At 56.2% G+C, this 12,650-nt stretch overlaps 1 protein-coding gene across 1 annotated transcript in view; it reads left to right on the top strand.

Annotated features, from left to right (window-relative positions):
* Positions 1-10,491, top strand: part of POU2F2 (POU class 2 homeobox 2) — a 28,745-nt gene extending 18,254 nt beyond the window's left edge. Inside the window, 5 exon segments of the mRNA XM_050930469.1 lie at positions 4,007-4,079; positions 4,695-4,791; positions 4,793-4,867; positions 5,139-5,212; positions 6,867-10,491. Of these exon segments, the coding sequence (XP_050786426.1) occupies positions 4,007-4,079; positions 4,695-4,791; positions 4,793-4,867; positions 5,139-5,212; positions 6,867-7,204 (657 nt within the window). The 3' untranslated portion in view covers positions 7,205-10,491.
* Positions 10,492-12,650: the final 2,159 nt, after the last annotated feature.

Below are 12,650 nucleotides of genomic sequence, written 5' to 3'. Positions count from 1 at the left end.
CGCCCCTGAGACTGCTCGCTGCAGTTCTCAGGGGGACCCTGTTACTCCAACAGTCCTTCTCGCTGGTCACACACTCCCAGAGGTTAACCACCCCCTGAAACCGTCCCACTCTGAGCCTTCAGCACGCCTGGTCCTCATTATCCCTCCTTTGTTTTACTGCTCCCCAGTCACTTACTGCAAGCAGCGCCATTCACGGGGTGCAGTATATCCCACCTCTGCCACCAGTTGTCACGGAGTCACCGGGCGATGCTCTGGAACTGCTCCCCACAAAGCCAGGCAGGACTTTGGGGAGCCTCCTCTCCCTTGGAGCAGACTTGTTCAGGGCAAGAAGCTCCCACGGCTTCACCTCCTGGGTCTCTCCTTGGAGCATTCAGCATCCTCTGCCCCTCCGTGCGCTTCCCACAGCGAGTCCACCCCAGCGGCGTCCTGGGGAAGCCACAGGGTCCTGCACCCCCACTTTGCAGTCAGACGTGACTCTCAGCCAGCCAGTAAAACAGAGGTTTATTCGATGACAGGAACAGGGTCTAACACAGAGCTTGTAGATACAGCGAACTGGACCCCTCGGCTGGGTCCATTCTGGGGGGCAGTGAGCCAGACCCCCAGGTCTGCCCTCCACCCTTGACCCCAGCCAGCTCCAGACTAACAACCCCCCCCCCTTCTTTCTGCTCAGCCCCTTTCCCAGGCCAGGAGGTCACCTGATCCTTTTGTTTTCAACACCTTCGGCTGGCACCTTTGCAGAGGGGGGGCCCAGGCCATCAGTTGCTAGGAGACAGAGTGTCAGGCATTTAGGTGCACTGGCCCTTTTCTCTGCCAGATACTTAAGAACTGCCATGGGGACACTGAGGCACCAACACAGTATTCAGAGAAAACATTAAGAACATTCCCAGTTCGTCACACTGACACCCTGGGTACGGCCCCCCACATGGTACATACCGACACCCCGGGTACGGCCCCACACATGGTAAGTACCGACTCCCCTGGTACGGCCCCCCACATGGTACGTACCGACTCCCCTCGTATGGCCCCCCACATGGTATGTACCGACACCCTGGGTACAGCCCCCCACATGGTACGTACCGACACCCCCAGTACAGCCCCCCACATGGTACGTACCGGCACCCCGGGTACGCCCCCCACATGGCACGTGCCGACACACCGGGTACGGCCCCCCACATGGCACATGCCGACACCCCAGGTACGGCCCCCCTACATGTTACATACCGACACCCGCAGTACGGCCCCCCACATGGTAAGTACCGACACCCTGGGTATCTGGTACAGCCCCCCACATGGTACGTACCGACTCCCCTGGTACAGGCCCCCACATGGTATGCACCGACACCCCGGGTACGGCCCCCCCACATGGTATGTACCGACTCCCCTGGTTCGGCCCTCACATGGTATGTACCGGCACCCCGGGTATGCCCCCCACATGGCACGTGCCGACACCCCGGGTACGGCCCCCCACATGGCACATGCCAACACCCAGGGTACGGCCCCCACATGGTACGTTCCGACACCCCGGGTGCGGCCCCCTACATGTGACGTACCGACACAGCAGGTACGGCCCCCACATGGTACGTACCGACACCCCAGCTATGGCCCCGCACATGGTACGTACCGACACCCCGCGTACAGCCCCCCACATGGTACGTACCGATATCCCAGGTACGGCCTCCACATGGTACGTACTGACACCCCGGTTATGGCCCCCACATGGTACATACTGACACCCCGGGTACAGCCCTCCACATGGTAAGTACCGACTCCCCTGGTACAGCCCCCCACATGGTACGTACTGACTCCCCTCATACAGCCCCCCACATGGTACGTACCGACACCCTGGGTACAGCCCCCCACACGGTACGTACCGACTCCCCTGGTACAGGCCCCCACATGGTATGTACTGACACCCCCAGTACGGCCCCCCACATGGTAAGTACCGACACCCTGGGTATCTGGTACAGCCCCCCACATGGTACGTACCCACTCCCCTGGTACAGGCTCCCACATGGTATGTACCGACTCCCCTCGTATAGCCCCCCACATGGTACTTACCGACACCCCGGCTACGGCCCCCACATGGTACGTACTGACACCCCGGGTACGGCCCCCCACATGGTATGTACTGACCCTCTGGGTATGGCTCCCACATGGTACGTACCAACTCCCCCCTGGTTACGGCCCCCACATGGTACCAACTGACTCCTCCGTGTATGGCCCACACGTGGTACATACTGAACCCGGGTATGGCCCCACAAGATACACACCAACCCCCTAGGTATGTCCCCCTCATGGTAGGTACTGAGTGTTCCCCCCAGGTACTGCCCTTGCATGGTACATACCAACACCCTGGGCACAGCCTCCCACATGGTACCTACCAACCCCCCCACCCTGGGAATGGCCCCCATATGGTATGTACCGACACCTTCCCCCCGTATGGCTGTTACATGGTACATACTGACCTCCACAGTAGGGCCTTCCCCAGATTGTATGTATGGACCCCTCCCCTTATCGTCCCCACGTGGTATGTACCGAGTCCCCCTCGAGGTATGGCTCCTACCACCCCAGATATGGCCCTCACACTGTACGTACTGACCCTCCCCGCTATGGGCCCCACATGGTACGTACCCGCCTACAGTCCCCATATAGTATGTACCCCCCCATGGTACTATCCCCACATGGTATGAACTACCCTCTCTGTGCAGCCCCCACATGGTACGAACCACCCCACACAGCCCCCACATGGTACGTACCCGCCTACCGTCCCCATATAGTATGTACCCCCCCATGGTACTATCCCCACGTGGTATGAACTACCCTCTCTGTGCAGCCCCCACATGGTACGAACCACCCCACACAGCCCCCACATGGTACATACCCGCCTACAGTCCCCATATAGTAGGTACCCCCCCATGGTACTATCCCCACATGGTATGAACTACCCTCTCTGTGCAGCCCCCACATGGTACGAACCACCCCGCACAGCCCCCACATGGTACGTACCCGCCTACAGTCCCCATATAGTATGTACCCCCCCATGGTACTATTCCCACATGGTATGAACTACCCTCTCTGTGCAGCCCCCACATGGTACGAACCACCCCGCACAGCCCCCACATGGTACATACCCGCCTACAGTCCCCATATAGTATGTACCCCCCCCATGGTACTATTCCCACATGGTATGAACTACCCTCTCTGTGCAGCCCCCACATGGTACGAACCACCCCACACAGCCCCCACATGGTACATACCCGCCTACAGTCCCCATATAGTAGGTACCCCCCCCATGGTACTATCCCCACATGGTATGAACTACCCTCTCTGTGCAGCCCCCACATGGTACGAACCACCCCGCACAGCCCCCACATGGTACGTACCCGCCTACAGTCCCCATATAGTATGTACCCCCCCCATGGTACTATTCCCACATGGTATGAACTACCCTCTCTGTGCAGCCCCCACATGGTGTGACCCCCTCCGGTATGTACCCCGCACAGCCCCCACATGGTACGTACCCGCCTACAGTCCCCATATAGTATGTACCCCCCCCATGGTACTATTCCCACATGGTATGAACTACCCTCTCTGTGCAGCCCCCACATGGTGTGACCCCCTCCGGTATGTACCCCGCACAGCCCCCACATGGTACGTACCCGCCTACAGTCCCCATATAGTATGTACCCCCCCCATGGTACTATTCCCACATGGTATGAACTACCCTCTCTGTGCAGCCCCCACATGGTGTGACCCCCTCCGGTATGTACCCCGCACAGCCCCCACATGGTACGTACCCGCCTACAGTCCCCATATAGTATGTACCCCCCCCCATGGTACTATTCCCACATGGTATGAACTACCCTCTCTGTGCAGCCCCCACATGGTACGAACCACCCCACACAGCCCCGACATGGTACGCACCGACCCTGCCCGTGGGGAGTTCCCTACAGCTCACCCCAGAGGTGGGCGCCTCGTGACCCTGACGCGCTGTCTCTCTGCCCAGGTGACGAGTCCAGGCCCCGGCCCCGGCGTGAGTCTCCCGCTCTCCCAGGCTTCCAGCAGTCTGAGCACAACAGGTGTGGCCTTCCCCCTTGTTTACGTAGGACCTGCACAAACAGGACCCTGCTGGGGAGTGGGGCGGGGGCTGAGGCATTGTATTTACGTAGGACCTGCACAAACAGGACCCTGCTGGGGAGGGAGGGGGGGTGCTCTGAGGCATTGTATTTACGTAGGACCTGCACAAACAGGACCCCTGGGGGGGGGAGGAAGGGGGGACAGGCTGAGGCATTGTATTTACATAGGACCTGCACAAACAGGACCCTGCTGGGGAGGGAGGGGGGGTGCTCTGAGGCATTGTATTTACGTAGGACCTGCACAAACAGGACCTTGTTCAGTCAGCAGAGTGAGATTGAAGCCCTTTATTTAAGAAGGGCCTAGAGAAATGGGAGGAGACTGAGCCAACAGGGCAGTGTGTTTACCTGGGAGCTGCACAAACTACCTGGCCAACAGGGAGTAGATTGAATGAGCACTTGAAGGCCAGTGTTTACATGGTTCCTACCTAAACTCAGATGGGGGGTGTGGGCAGACCAAGGCGCTGTGTTTCCATAGGGCCTATACAAACAAAGACCCGTGGGGATGAGCCGCTCCCTCTCCTGATCCCCCCCCCGTCCGCCCCCACTTCTCTCTTGCAGTGACTACCTTATCCTCAGCAGTTGGCTCCCTGACCCCCAGCCGGACGGGGATGGGTGGGGGGCCGCCCACCATCAATTCCGCCACGCCGCCCCCCCCCCAACAGCGCCAACCCCAGCCCCCAGAGCAGCAGCCACTCGGCCATTGGCCTGTCGGGCCTGAATCCCAGCACGGGGTAAGTGGTGGAGGGCTGTGACAGGGACTGAAGGGGGTGGGAGGGACGACACTGCTCCACTTTGGCACAGTAACTCCCCCCCAAGGGGGCAGGTGCTTCCTGTGCCATGGGTGGGGGGGTGGCACCCTTGCCGAGGGGCCTGGAGCCAGGGCGTGTGGCCTCTAACCAGTGATGTGGGGTGCTCGTGCCCCCTGGCCACGGAGGGCCAGTGCCATGGGGAGAGTGTTGGGGGATTCCCTGGCCTAACCTCCTGCATCTGGTTTGATTTCAGAAGCACAGTGCTAGGGGTGAACGCAGGGTTAAACCCGGCGCTAATGGCCACCAACCCGCTGGCCACCATCCAAGGTTTGTGGCACGAGCAGGCATGTTGCCATTTGCTCTGCCGGCCGGCCAGAGCGGACGTGCCTGGGTGTGTGTGAGGGAGGGGTGTGAGTGTGAGGGCTCAGGAGCATATCTGGAGCCAGGTCTGTCTGGGAGGAACGGAGGGTTAGAGTGTGCAGGGGCACAAGAGGGACAGGCCGGGTGTGAATGTGCAAGGAATCCTGAGAGAGCAGAGATCTGGAAGGTGTGTGTATCAGGAGTGTGCGTGCGGGGAGCGTGGGTGTTTGCAGAGATCCATGTGTGTGTGTGAGGATCGGGTGGGTGCACGTGAGGATGGCGGATGTGTGCAGAGATCTGTGAGTGTGTGTGAGGATTGGGAGTGTGCGTGCAAAGAGGGCAGACGTGTGCAAAGATCTGTGTGTGTGTGAGGATCGGGAGTGTGCATGCGAGGAGGGCAGACATGAAGAGATCCATGTGTGTGCGAGCAGGGTGGACGTGTGCAGAGATCCATGTGTGTGTGAGGATTGTGAGTGTGCGTGTGAGGAGGACGGACGTGTGCAGAGATCCATGTGGGAGGGGGGGATTGGGAGTGTGCATGCAAGGAGGGCGGACGTGTCCAGAGATCTGTGTGTGTGTGTGAGGATTGGGAGTGTGCAGAGATCCTTGTGTGTGTGAGGATCGGGGGTGCGCATGCGGGGAGTGTGCCTGTGGGGCCAGGTGCGTGTGTCGTCCTGGCAGTTGAGTGTGCAAGGAGTGTGCGAGGCCGGCCGGCGGCACCCCAGACACTCCTGCCTGCTCATTCAGTCTGGGTCCCCCTCATCCCATCCATGGCCTGTCGCCGGCACCGTAGTCACCAGTAACCATCCATCTCATCCACTCACTAACCGCCCCTCGCACACTGTGTCCTGTGTCATACACGCTTCCCCCCCGGCCGTGGGGCCGCCAGGGACTCACTGGTTGTGGGGCAGGGTGAGGAATGTGATGCAGAGTCTTTCCCCTCTGGGGGGGCGCCGTCTCTCATCCGGCCCCAGGGACTGGCTGGTTCAGGAGGGCAGAACATGGGGCACGGGGCCTTTCCCCTCTAAGAGGTGCCAACCCCAGGGCAGGAGGGGTGGCTGGTTGGGCAGGGCAAGGAATGGGGTGGGGGGGCCCATCCCCTCTAGGGGTCGCTGGCTCCCACCCAGCCTCAGGGTGGGGACTGGCTGGCTCAGGGGGGCAGCGAATGGGGCACGGGGCCCATCCCCTCTAGGGGGCGCTGGCTCCCACCTGGCCCCAGGGTGGACTGGCTGGTTCAGGGGGGCAATGAATGGGGCAGGGGCTTTTCCCCTCTAGGGGGCGCCGTCTTCCACCTGGCCCCAGGGACTGGCTGGCTCGGGGGCAGCATATGGGGCAGGGGCCCATCCCCTCTAGGGGGCGCTGGCTCCCACCCAGCCCCAGGGCAGGGACTGGCTGGCTGGGGGGCAGCGAATGGGGCACGAGGCCCATCCCCTCTAGGGGGCGCTGGCTCCCACCCAGCCCCAGGGCAGGGACTGGCTGGCTGGGGGGCAGCGAATGGGGCACGGGGCCCATCCCCTCTAGGGGGCGCTGGCTCCCACCCAGCCCCAGGGCAGGAACTGGCTGGCTGGGGGGCAACGAATGAGGGGTGACCTCTCCAGCTAATCCGCTAATCTCTCCGCAGCGTTGGCCAGTGGTGGAACCCTGCCCATTACCAGTCTTGACGCCAGCGGTAACTTGGTCCTGGGCACCACGGCCAGCACCCCGGGGAGCCAGAGCATTGTCACCTCGCCGCTCTTCCTGAACCACGCGGGGCTGCCCCTGCTGAGCGCCACCCCAGGGGGGGTGGGGCTGGTCTCGGCCGCCGTGGCCGCCTCCCTGTCCAGCAAGTCCCCCAGCCTCACCTCCTCCTCCTCCTCCTCCTCTACCTGCTCCTCTTGCAGCTCCTCCAGCGAGGCGGCCGGGCCGCCCCCGGGCCACACCGGGCCAGCAGCCTCCGAGCCAGACGGCAAGACGGCGTGAGGGGCGGCAGGACGCTGCCCGCCGGTGCCGCGCAAGGAGGGGAGGCAGCAAGAAACGAGTGCAAGCAAAACTGTCAGCAGCAGCCAAATGAAGAAATCAACCAAAAATAACCCAGAGCAGCCGAACCAAGGGACGAGATGGAGAAACCCAAACCGAATTCCCCCGGCATTGGCAATTCGTGGACGTGCTTGGAATGTCTTATTCCCTCCGACACGCCCAAGAAACAGGCCCAGCCGCAGTCTGGCGTGGGATCTGCTGCTTTCCCCAGAGCCCCAGCTCCTGGGGGCACGACGCTGGAGCAGCACTGGAGCTTTCCTCAAGGAAGCAAGGAGAGGAAAATTGAATCTCCAGCTCTGATGGGCCTGGAGAAAATCTTGCGGTCGTGCCCCCGAAGGTGCCGAAAGCAGAAGGCAAAGAACCCAGATTGGATTGCGGTGTTTAGTTTTGTTTCGTTTCTTTTGAAATCTCGTGATTCTCAATGGCAATCTTGCCTTTGATTTACCGTTGGTTGAAAGTGGGGGGCTGGCCAGACGGGCGACTTGAGTCGCTCTTCAGCCAGCGGGTTTGGTTTTTGCAATTCCTTTTATTTGATTTTTCTCGGAGTGTTTCTTGGACATTTTTTGGAGGGAAACGTAAGAAAAAATAGGTGGGTTTTTTTGATTGCACAGAATGAAGAAATAGGGGAAATAATACGAAAAAAAAAAATCTCACACCAAAAAACCCCAACCCATGACCAGTCCTAGCTTCGCCCAAAGGCTTTTTACAAACTTTTCTAACCTCTGTGTCCGGTCGAATGTCTTTTGAAACCTTTTATTTATTATGAATTTATTTTTATTTGCCATCTGGGAAGGGGGTAGTGGGAGATGGGTGGGAGGCTCTTTTCACGTCAGAGTCACGCTCTTAACAAACTCGCTTTTGCTTTCGATTTGATAAATCTCTATTTTTTCAATTTGCTTTTATTTTTGTAAAGAACTAACTGGGCGGGAAGGTGGCTTTTCTGTAGCACTCGGGAAGATGTTTCCAAAGGGGTTTTCAGATCTGCCTGCCGCATTTATCAGAGCCGGGCCTGCATGAGGACGCTGTGCTTCAGTTTAACCAAACCACCCCAGCTGCACAGACTTACCGGCAGGGTTCTGCTTTTCCAAATCAAACAGGGAGCCGCAGGCTGGTGAAAACCCTGGTAGTGAGAGACTTCAGGGGCTTCTCCGAAAGGAGCCAGGCAGGTGACGTGATCACAGCATCTACGTACTTTCACGGGGAGAAAACCTTTAATCTGGCAGAGAAAGGCAGAGCAAGAACCAAATTAACGCTGGAGAAATTCCAGGAAGGCGCAGTGATTAGCAGTGCGAGGTATTAACCATTGGGGTGCGCACCCCTGGGCGGTGGGGGCTGCGCCATGGTGGATCCAGCCTGGGTGCCTTTCTGAGAGATCTGTAACAAGCCTCCAGCTGGGCAGCTCTCGGAGCCGAGGGAATCCACGACCCAGGGTAGCTTAGCGGGAGTCCTAGCGTGACCCTGCCATGTGTCTGCAGTGCAGCTTCAAGCTGCTCTGAATCTAGCGAAACCCAAATAAGCCTGATTTAGCCTGGAATCAGCTCATCCGACAGGGCTTTGCAGCCATCTGGCTACATCGCTTTAAAGTCACCCCTCTGCTTAAACCGCTGCACAGTCTTCATGCAACCCCCTCCGGCTCCCGACTTCGCAAAGACTCTGGCGGGTGGGGACACTTCCACGCTTTGTGTAGGTCCGGTGCTGTCAACGGGGCTACTCAAAGTGCTGCAGGCAACTCCCGTGCTCAGCACTTTGCAGGATTGGGACCTGAGCCTTTAACCCTCCCAGGGCAGGCAGCACTGGAGCAGAGAGGTTTGCTAATTTAATTTTTTCTACCAGTCGTTTTCCATTCCGTTTGTTCGGTTTTCCGTTCAGCGTGGGTATCTCTGGGGTTATTTTTCTGAAGCAGGGGAAGGACATATAATGGTTTATTCTTATTTTTATATCTATGTTCTGAAAAAAAAAATCAGATTCCAGTGCCTGACAAAAAAAAAAGACAAACCCAGAAAACCGGGAATTTCAGCTTTCTTTACATTTTCCAAAAGAAACCAAAAAAATCGCTGGATCTATATACAGAAGAACAGCGGCATGAAGACGTTTGCTCTCACCGCAGCAACTCGGGATGCGAGAAAAAACCTTGAACCAAAAAAATTCATAACGAAGTGACCCAAGAAAACTCAAATAAAACCCTTGAATTGAAGAAGAAACGATTTTAAACAATGGACCTAAAGGGGCATGTTGACTTTTTCTGACTAGACTGATGGCCTAACGCTCTTTCTCTGTCTTAAAAAAAATACCTCATGGACATTGCGTTGAGAAGCCCTGGTTTATGTGACAAAAAACCAGTTCCAAATAAACCAAATCGCCAGAATGGGATTGGGCTCCGGAGAGTTCTGAGCGCCCCTCCCCACGGTCGGAAAAGCTTTAAAAAACGGCTTCTCGAAACGCTGAGATATTGTTTGATTTTTTTAAAACACAAAGACAACTTTTTCTTTGGGTTGTTCCTTTTTTAGTTGGATTAATTTTCGTGTGTGATTGTTTTGTTTTGTTTTTTCAACGCCTGCGAACCAAAGTCTTGCTCCTTTCAGAGAAGGAAGTTAGCCATGAGAAAATGCCATCTGGCAACTAAAGAACAGAATGGAAAAGTTTTAAAAAAAACATTGAAAACAAACAAACCTTTCTTTAAAGGAAAAAAAAGAATCTTGACCTCATTTTAGCTCCTGCTTTTAGCTTTGGTCATAGAGTTCAGGTGGGTTTGAGACAACACAAAATGAACATACTGTGAAACTTTGCTTTACAAAGAAACGGACCGAAACACCTGGGTTTAAACACAGAAAATACCAAAAAAACCCCAACAAGAATGAACCAAAAACCCAGACTTGAAACTGCTGTTTTTCACCCTGTAAGGTGCGTGAGGGAAGGGAGCCAGCCCCCAGAGTTGCAGTTCTCATCTCAATGGGAGAGGAACAGCGTTTGGGGTGGCTGGTCTCTCCCGGACGTGCTGCCTGAACGAGTTTTCTAGGTGGAATGTAACTGTTTTAGTGAACTCTCTTCTTTCTTTCTTTTGGGACTATTTTTGGTTTGGGGTGGGGGGGAGAGGGAGAGGGAACTCTGCCCTTTTTTTATAGAGAGAAATTCTATGTTCTGCTTTATTGCTTCTTACTGTATATAGAAAAAACGACAAAAATGAAAAAAAAACAAAAACAAAAACAAACAAAAAAACCCAAACGCAAAAAGTTTGAGATGACAAAAAAAACCCAAAAAACCAAAAATTGTTTAAAAAAAAAAGGATTTTAGACCAAAAATGACCCTATCTCCAGGAGCGGAACAGGGAGTGTTGGGTACTCGGCATTGGCGGGGGGCGACCCCAAAACCTAACGGGGAAGAGGAGAGAAAGAGGGCAAGTGGGATGGTTGTCATGGGAGGAGCAGGGGGCCATGGGATTTCTATGGTGTCTGTGAGTCTGTCCATGGCTAACCTGAGCCATGGGGTATCCCTTCCACTGGGACTGCATTTCATAGGGGGTCTGGTGGTTAGAGCAGGGGGGCTGGGAGCCAGGACTCCTGGGTTCTCTCCCCGGCTCTGGGAGGGGAGCGGGGGCTGGTGGTTAGAGCAGGGGGGGCTGGGAGCCAGGACTCCTGGGTTCTCTCCCCGGCTCTGGGAGGGGAGCGGGGGCTGGTGGTCAGAGCAGGGGGGGCTGGGAGCCAGGACTCCTGGGTTCTCTCCCTGGCTCTGGGAGGGGAGTGGGGTCTGGTGGTTAGAGCAGGGGAGCTGGGAGCCAGACCTCCTGGGTTCTCTCCCTGGCTCTGGGTGGGGAGCAGGGTCTGGTGCATTAGAGCAGGGGGACTGGGAGCCAGGACTCCTGGGTTCTCTCCCCAGCTCTCCCACTATCTCCCTGCGAGATGATGGTTCCCATCAGTTTCATAACTGAACCTCTTGCCAGAGAGGCTGTGATGGGAGGCTCATGAATCCCTATGAAATGCATCCATGGCCCCGCTACTTCTCCTGAGCCAGCCCCCCATTGCTGCTCCCCAGAGAGGGTGTTGAGAATAAGTATCCAAACAAGCTTTAAACTATAGCTGTGAAACCAAATATTGATGTACACACCTCCGTGCTGGCAAGCCAGTCAGGACTGGGGGGGTGGCAGGGAGGGGCTGGGCTGGGGATCCCCTCCCCCCCACAGTGCCGTGGGACCCACCACAAAGTTCTCTGGAGATAGCCTGCCATATACCTCATCTACTTTAAAGATAAACCAAATAGAAATGCTTTATTAGGGTGTGTGCCGGACAGGGGAGGGGAGCAGCGACCTCTCCCATCGTCCCGCGGAGCCCCCAGCAGCGACCCTCCATTTCCTTTCCTTCGTGGGTTTTCCTTTTTGTTTGGGGGTGGTGGTGGTGCGGGCGCAGGGCTGGAGGAATCTTGACAGGGGAGGGAGGATTCCACCAAGGCCACCAGTCCATCCCCCAACCTAGACATCCCCTGTCCAGACTCAGCCACGTCAGGTGGGGGATCTCGAGTAACACCCCAGGATGATGGTGCTTCGCTGCACCCCCCTCCCCACGTGGACTGGGGGAAACATCTGCCACTGGTCTGTGAGCCAGGGCGATGCCCATTCCGGACACTATGAGAGGGCAGTGCCAGCATCCGAACCCTTCCCTGCTGCCGCCCTCTGACAGTAACTGACCCAGGAGGGGTGGAAAATCGCGATGACTTTGCCAAAGGTAGTCAGTTCCTAGTGTTTAAACATTTTAAGTTTTAATCTTCCAGGGTCTGATCCTGTCTTGTTAATTTATTTGTAACTGTGGGACTTAGAAGTGACTTGAAAGATTAATAATAATAATGTAACAGATATTCTGAGTGACTTTTTTATATTCTGTTCTGTGAGGGGGGTTGTTTTTCCTGTCGTCATTTTTAAAAAAATAGTTTTTAATTAAAAAAAAATCTTGCAACCAAAGACGAGTTAAAGGGGATCGGGACCCTGTCAGCAGGTGTGGGGGGAAGAAGGGGAACTGTATTCATAGTGCCAAAGCCCCCCGCCAGAAATACAACTCTTCCCCCTCAAACTCTCCCATGGTTTCTGTGTGATGAGGAAAGAAGGGAGGGAAAATTTTTGGCCCTTGTACAATTCTCATGCTAGAACTGGGTCAATGGAGCCATAATGGACTTTGAATCACTGAGTGTTTGCTGATCCAAGATGCCTCCTACACTTAGGAATTCTAGGTTGCTCCGTGATGTGCCATGTCCTGGGCTTCTGGCATGAACTAGCACACGTGCTGGCTGTTCTAGGTGACACTTGATTTTCTTGGTCATTCTTGATTCTCTAAGCAACTCTGAAATCTCCAGGTCATGCTAGCTGTTCTGGGCCATGCATTGGATGTTCTAGGTGACTCTTGGT

The sequence above is a fragment of the Gopherus flavomarginatus genome, chromosome 20 (assembly GCF_025201925.1).
Source record: "Gopherus flavomarginatus isolate rGopFla2 chromosome 20, rGopFla2.mat.asm, whole genome shotgun sequence".
NCBI classification, from domain to species: Eukaryota; Metazoa; Chordata; order Testudines; family Testudinidae; genus Gopherus; species Gopherus flavomarginatus.
Note: the sequence above shows the minus strand (reverse complement) of the source record. Positions and strands in the feature narration are given on the sequence as shown.